General features: G+C 46.8%; 1 protein-coding gene across 1 annotated transcript; it reads left to right on the forward strand.

Moving 5' to 3' along the window:
- The first annotated feature begins 5,176 nt into the window (after nucleotides 1–5,176).
- Nucleotides 5,177–6,697, forward strand: LOC125541615 (peroxidase 1-like). Its single transcript, XM_048704979.1, has 3 exons — nucleotides 5,177–5,607; nucleotides 5,687–5,852; nucleotides 5,939–6,697. Exons 1-3 carry the CDS (start codon nucleotides 5,215–5,217, stop codon nucleotides 6,349–6,351), a joined length of 972 nt encoding a protein of 323 aa, XP_048560936.1. The 5' UTR covers nucleotides 5,177–5,214; the 3' UTR covers nucleotides 6,352–6,697.
- Nucleotides 6,698–7,912: the final 1,215 nt, after the last annotated feature.

Below are 7,912 nucleotides of genomic sequence, written 5' to 3' on the forward strand. Positions count from 1 at the left end.
CACATTCCCTAAGGACAACGCCCTGGAGCCGCAGTCGTCGGTGTTGAACCCTTGCATAGATCTGAAGCACCTGACACCAAATCTTGCTATATGACGAGAAAACCTAACCTCACCGCCCCAAAGCGAGGAGAGGAATCTACGCCGGAGCTCCGTCGACTACGTCCAAACAAACAAACTCAAGGAGGTTCGAAGCCCGAAAGATAAAGTCGAAGAAGAAGCACCGCCATCCGCCCGAGCGCCGCACCTACGAGTATACCTGGCCATACGCCGGGCTTCGGGCCGGGCCTAGCCAAGCCTGACGCAAAAAACCTAGGCCCGGGCCCGGCCCGGCCATCGAGCATGTTTTCTAGGCCCGAGCCCGACTCGAACACGTAAAATCCCGTCGGGCTCCGGGCCGGCCCGACCCGACCTTCAGAAAAGTGCAAAAACGACGGGCCCGGGCCCGAGCCCGGCCCGGGAGCAGCGTCGGGTCGGGCCGGGCTTCCCATGGCCAGGTATACCTACGAGGAATAAAAAAAATCCTAGCCTAAACTACTAACCGGAGTAGAGGCACTGGGATTCTCCTCCCTGCCATCAGCCGCCGGAGCGGCCGGTAGAGAGGAAGTGAATCCACGGTCTCGCCGGCGAAGTTTGGAGGGGATAGTTTTCCCTAGCCATCTTGTGTTAGGTGAGGAAAACGAGAGGCCAGTTTGCAACTAAATTTGAATATTATGCATAGTGTAGATGAAGAGGTTGAGGGAGAGGTTCTTCGACGACTCTTTGTCGGACTAGGAGGAAGAAGACGATGATGATTCTGATGGCTATTGTCATGATTGTTACCAACTTTCAGTGACCGAGACCAGGATCACAGTTAGGTCATTTATACATCAATCAAGATAGATTGGAGGGTCATGTCAAGCTGATGAAGAATTACTTCATTTGGACCCTTATGTGTGTTTCAATTTGAATAATTTGATTTTTAAACATTAAACATGTAATGTTCGTGAATTTGTGAACTTTTATTATCAATTTGGATTTAGTAAGTGTGAAATCCAAAGTTGATAATAAAAGTTCACAATTCACAAACATTACAAGTTGAAATAAGGTATGTAAACAAAAACTCAGAAGAATTGACGAAGTTCTTTTTAAGGAGTTAAGATTTGAGGGTTCGGCTAGGAATCGTTTTTCATTTAACTCTTCAAATATAGGAAGTCAAGGTATAAACGGCCATTCAAGGGGCCAAATTATAAGGAATCAGTTAGAGATGCTCTCAGGGAAGGGTGAGGTACGTTCAGTTTTTGGTGCCTTGTATACTGAAGATCAAAGGGCTCAAATGATAGGAAAGGGTTAGAGATGTTGAAAGGCTTGGCGTATACAGTAGGAAGCGTATATATCTTCTTGTATTTTCTTTTCACATTTTCCAGTCGAGAATAAATACATGGCAGAAAAGAAACGAGTCTACCAGAGAGCTACGTAGCAGCGAGCTTGCCAGTAGCATAAGGAAGGTATGCCCCAGAAACTGCAATGCTTGTAGTAAGGTTTTCATGGTTGGTAGCTGGCAAGTTTCAGTCACTGCCAAAGGGTGAAAACTCAACCACACGAATGCACGCATGGCGACACGGAGATCGGTCGACTACGGTGAGATTGATCTCCGTGGCTAGCCGGCCGGTCGGCCGGACCGTAGCTTCGAAGGGAACAAACTAACACTTCTGGAAATTATATGGAGAGTTTTGGGACCAACTGAAATGTAGATTTTCTTCAGAAAAGAAAGGATCGAGATATAGGTGTGGGTCGCTTCTAGGTGCACGTTGCTTCCAAGGCAACAAATACTCGCAACATCCCAGGGCGTGCTACAGATGCTTAGTCGCTGTTTGGGTTGGTGGCCTTGCCGTTGCTCCTGGCTGTTGCTCTGCTCGGCTCAGAAACGATCCGACTCACTGTCAGGTTCGATTGGCATGGTGTTAAGGATCGTGTTACATGGATGGGAGAGACTGCATCATCGAGTGGATTTTACTGCTAGCTGTTACTCGTATTAGGGCTCTCCCAATGCATGTTTTTTAACATGGTTTTATAAGTATTTTGCTGATATGTTATAGTAGCAGTTAATGAAGAGAGAAAGGGGGATTCCAATGCATAGCTGCTTAGATGGATGCTAAGTGCATTAAAAAAATTAGCAACTAAAATTTCCAATGCATAGGTGCTTAGTTTATTGTTGCCAAGCTTCTTTCAATTAATTGTTTAACAACTAAACTCTTCCGTGCATAAGACAAACTTCTTTCAATTAATGCCTTTTTTGAGACCGTCTTTAATTATTGATAAAATTAATAGTATATGAGATGTATAATATAAAAACTACATCATTGGAACCTTCTTTCACGTAAGAATTTGACGGTATACTTTGTGTAACTTGCATGTCATATCACCCGGAAAAAAACTTGTATGTCATATATTATTGCTGTAACATGTGGTCAAAGCCAGTCTCGGAAGACGCATTAGACCCTATATATGGATAGAGGGAGTAAGTGTTTTGCCTAGGTCCATGTGCTTGATATTGGTTCTTTCTGAGTCACTAAACTCCTCTCTCTCTCTCTTATTTTAACTTCATTGCCAATTTTTTTTGCCTATGTGGCAATGCTTAGCCAAGTAGTTCTTTTTAATAAGACAAAGAAGACGTTGTCACGTTTGACCGCGGGTGGACTATGTCTGCTAACCATCTAACCAATGCTTATTCTCAATAGGTCACGTTTGACCGCGGGTGGACTATGTCTGCTGACCATCTAACCAATGCTTATTCTCAATAGACTCGCTCCATCACACGCATATTGATACTAGATATTTTCTCAGATCTACTTCAAATTATTCAAGGATTTCTTTTTGAAACAAAAGTTTCACCCTGCTTTATAGTATAACGCAACAAACCAACCATCCATACAAACAAGAGTTCAAAGTAAAATGTAGAAACTTAATAAAAGGTAGTTGCTGGAGGCACGAGCTTAACAATAAGCCCATGCAACCACAACATTAAGGAACGGGAGAGTCTGGTGACGAGAGCTGCTGCAGCAATGCATGGCCCAATAGAGTTGCCATGACCTCCTTGTTCTACTGCTTTCTCAGTACATTTCGTTGTTGCAAAAAAACCCCGCATAGTTTGAGTATCGCACCAGTGGTTAGTCCGATATGGATACGCTCAATGAGAAGTTTGTTTTTGATAGTCCAAACCGTCCAAGAGAGCGCGTGGAAGCCCACCCACAACATGCGATCTGTGCAATAGAAGATACCACAATGGTATCGTACATGTCAGAGAAGTTTGGGGGTACTAACTGCAACCGGCGACCTCTTGGAGACAGCTCCAGAGTAACTGCGTGTTTGCTAAAAAAAAACAAGATGTGGTTGATATCTTCTTCAAGGTCGTTCTGCTTACATGCTTGATCTTAGGAAGGAAGTCTTCCCCCCTAATTAATAAGATGACAAACAAAGATCTTAATTTTCAAGCAAAGTCGCACCCGCCATAACGCGTTCAGCTGGATGGGGCTACGCTAGCAAAGAGTGTGTGATGTAGCGATCTAGTCGAGAGTCTACAGAAGGTTCCAAATATGCATGGGATAACTGAACTCTTTCTCCTAGATTGCTGCTGACGACATGGCCCTATCTTAGGCGGCCCAGGAGAAATGCCGCTGGAGATGGGCTGAAATGGAACAATCATTAGTGATGTTGGCTTTCCTCTGATCGGGCTACTTTTAGCTCAGTATAGTGCATGAAATTAAACCTTTCACTTTCCATATTATGCAGTAGTGATGGCAACCACCACAAATATGATTTGTTGGCCCACCTAACATGGCATGTTTTATATTAGATCAATTTTACTTTAAAGAAATATTCTTGCATTTCAAAAGAATTCCCGTGACGTTTCAAAAACTGTTCATACAATGTGTGAAAAATGTTTGCGTATTTTAAAACATGTTTATTTCCATTTGAAAAATCTACCTGACATTGAAATAAATATTCTCGCATTTCAACCAAATGCTTGTGACATTTAAAACATATTTATGCAATGTTTAGGAAAAAACATTATTACCATTAAAAATGTGCCAACAAATATTTTGGAAAATGCTACCATGTATTTAAAAAGTGTTCAAAACATGTATTTTTCTAAAAAACTGTGCATCATGTATTTAAATTCATTTCCAATGTGTATTAAAAAATGTTTCATGTGTGCATTAGAAATGTACACTGTGTAATGAGAAAAAGTAGAGATATGTTATAAAGAAAATTGATAAAAACTGACAAAAAAGTAAATGAAGAAAACCAAGAAAGAAAAAAAATGATAGTATAACGAAAAAAACAAACCCAAAGAAGCCGGTGAAAACCAAAAGAAAATCAAAGTATAATAAGGAAAAAAACTAAAAAAGCTGAAGAAGAAACAAAAAAAACAAAAAAAAACAGGAAGGAACACAGTAGCGATCAGACCCAACAAACGAACGCACGCGTTAGGCCGGCCATACGCGCGCTATGGGGCGGTGCGGGCAAGACGAATGCTATAATCGCCATAAGTGCGATATAACATTCGAATGCTCTTATATTTTTTTATGAAGGTATTAATTTTTTATCAAGCAAGGAGTTGACGAGCCTGTTTAGTTTCAAAACAAAATGTTGATCAGTCCCTTAATCGACAAACATACAAAAACACCCTGTTTGGATCATGGGGTTAGAGCTAGTTTGGGTTAGTTGGAGGCTCAAATAACTCAAAAGTATCCAAACAGGGAGGGAGGGTTAGAGTGGGTTAGTTTCATCTAACCCAACTATCCCGGTGGAGAAGTGTTTATTTGAGTTAGAGTGGGTTAGAAAATAACTCTAACTCTAACTGTGTTAGAGTATCCAAACAGGGCCAAAGAAAACGTACAGTATCCAGCGCCGCAAAGCACAGAATTAGCAGCTCATTTATAAGTTTGATTTTTCAAGTGGTCCTAAATAATCCAATTCACCTCCCCTATCTCGAATATTCCCCTTACAATGACAGAGGCGATCGAGCTGCGCTGGTAATGGTCCGCACGCAAGGCATGTTTGCTATGTTTGTCGACGGTCATGGCGAGCACGAACCGTGCCCTGCAAGGTCAACTCAACATTTCCATCACACATCGATCCATATTGCACCTTGGATCGCCATATAAATGCACCCACGATCAACCAGGATCTTCATCCTTTCATCCATCCATCCATTTCCTCGGGTCTTCTGCCATGGCTTCCACCACGTTCTTGATCTTGGTTGCGGCGGCGAGCCTCCTGGCCAGCTTTGCGCAGGCCGATTTGCAGTACGGTTACTACAACACGACGTGCCCAGGCGTGGAGGAACTTGTGCGCACCGAGCTTGAGGCCATCTTCGCCGACGACTCCACCCTCCGTGCCGGCCTCCTCCGCCTCCACTTCCACGACTGCTTCGTCCGGGGCTGCGACGCCTCCCTCATGCTCAACTCCCACAATGGCACCGCTGAGAAGCACGCCGACCCCAACCTTACCGTGCGCGGCTACGAGGCCATCGAGGCTATCAAGAAGGTGGTGGAGAAAGCATGCCCCCTCGTCGTCTCCTGCGCAGACATCATGGCCATGGCCGCGCGCGACGCCGTCAATTTTGTACGTACTCCTTGCCGCTGTTACTAGTACTCCATTGATTATGAAATTGCTCTGCTCGTCATAAGCTGTCGTGGTGCAGAGCACTGGGCCACGCTACGAGGTGGAGACCGGGCGCCGCGACGGGAACGTCTCCATGTTGGAGGAGGCCCTCACCAACCTGCCACCGGCCGACGGCAACGTCACCGTGCTCACCCAGTACTTCGCCGTCAAGAACCTCACCATGAAGGACATGGTCGTCCTCTCCGGTACGAAAGAATCATTCATAACTCGATCGCGCTGTCCTTTGTCTCCGATGACCTGACTGAACATGGCATACAATGCATGGATGCAGCGGCGCACACGATTGGAGTGACGCACTGCTCGTCCTTCTCCAAGCGGCTCTACAACTTCACTGGAGCCGACGACCAGGACCCCTCGCTGGACCCGGCGTACGGGAAGACGCTGACGACCAAGTGCCCAACGGATAAGATGGCGAGCGTGGTGCCCATGGACGAGGTGACGGTGGAGAAGTTCGACCTGGGATACTACGAGTCCGTGTACAATCACCGGGCGGTGCTGCACTCCGACGCCGCGCTGCTGGAGGACAGTCTCACCGGCGCCTACGTGGCGCTCATGAACAACGCCTCCTCTCTCGACGTCTTCTTCGCCGACTTCGCCGTCGCCATGATCAACATGGGCAGGGCTGGCGTTCTCACCGGCACCCAAGGCGAGATCAGAGAGACCTGCGGCGTCTACGTCGACTGATGATCGATCGTGAATCAAAATTCAATCTGACAATTTATTCTGACCAAGCATTTTGTAGTCCCTTGTTTGAGGATGATACGGTGAGGCTACCCATGGCTTTACAACAGGATTTCAATTTCAGAAGGATTCTTGTTTGGACTATCAAATCATGCCCTCATCCTCCAAACCACGGTTTTCCACAACCACAAGCAGCGCAAGTTCAAGTTCAAGTTCAAACTTGGTTGGCTGCTCCGTCATGGCTTTCATAATATGGTCAAAGAGGTGTGAGAGAAACATGTTGCCGGTCTTACTTCAAAACACAAATGTAATTATAAAACACGTGCAATACGTAAATTCCTTGGTGGTTGGGCTAGGCATACTGTGGGTATTCTCAAAAAGAAAAAGGTTCATCTCATGCCTATTATTAACGATTTAAAAGTCTTCACAGAGGTTTGGCCGCATGAAATTGAAATTAAGAGTTGTCGGCGTTCGGGGAACGGGGGTCCCAGACTTGTCTGCCTGCGGCCCGCAGCGTGGCTCCACCAGCGGCTCCGTACGATCCATCTTCACCAGCAAATATTCAAGAGCCTCGCGAGGCGGACGACGCAATACCTCCTCAGGGGCGGCCTCACCAGGCTGGCTTGCGAGGGGCGGAGAGATCAAGGCGAGGAGCACCTCACGAGGCTTCTGTGATGCAAGCCATGACGACTGGAGCCAGGCGGGCGCCAGCGCACGCAGTGTCCTCATTTTCTCTTTGGTGCTAAAGGGGCAAGCGCAGACGAGGAGTCCCGAGGCAACAGGCAAAGGTTTCCATATCGGTGCAACAAGACCAAGACCAGTAGGATGACAAGACGGAGGTCACCGTGAAGCCCAAGACGGCGTCACCACCAGAGCCTTTGGCAGGTGAAGACTATTTTTGTCAGGATAGCTTGTATTAGTTGTCTCCCTTCGAATTTGGCCGTTGCGGGATCCCTTTCCACTCAATATTTGAGAAGAGAACCAGAGCCTCTATAAATAGGACTAGCCACCACCATAGGGAGGCATCTGATTCGGACCTAGATCGAATCCATATCACCCCAACCACTCAAGTTCACCAAGCACAAGAATACCTCTCCTCGCGAGGTTGTTCTTCCCTTGTAACTATTCATCCTCAGCCCAAGAGGCAATCCACCACATCACATTGGAGTAGGGTATTACACCACAACGGTGGCCTGAACCAGTATAAATCTTGTGTCTCATGTTCTTTGGGTTCGTCGAGTTAGGCCGTGAGATCGTAGAGTGTGCGAGCTAGAGAGAGGGAGAGATCTTTGTGCACACCCCAGTGTTCGAACCTCAAGGGTTTTGCCGGAACCCGAAATCTGACATTTGGCGCGCTAGGTAGGGGTGCGTCGAAGCTTTGCCCCCCGGCGGCCTCGCCTCTTCGACCGACTCTCATGGACACCGCCTCTTCTTCGACTGGATCGACTGGTGCCCTCCGCAGCGCCGGAGGGCTCCGGTCCTTCACCCCCGCCTTGCGGCGGGTGCAGTGGCCGCACAAGTTCAAGCTGGAGATGCCGCCCCGTTACGATGGTGCAGCGGATCC

This window comes from Triticum urartu, chromosome 2 (assembly GCF_003073215.2).
Source record: "Triticum urartu cultivar G1812 chromosome 2, Tu2.1, whole genome shotgun sequence".
NCBI lineage: Eukaryota > Viridiplantae > Streptophyta > Magnoliopsida > Poales > Poaceae > Triticum > Triticum urartu.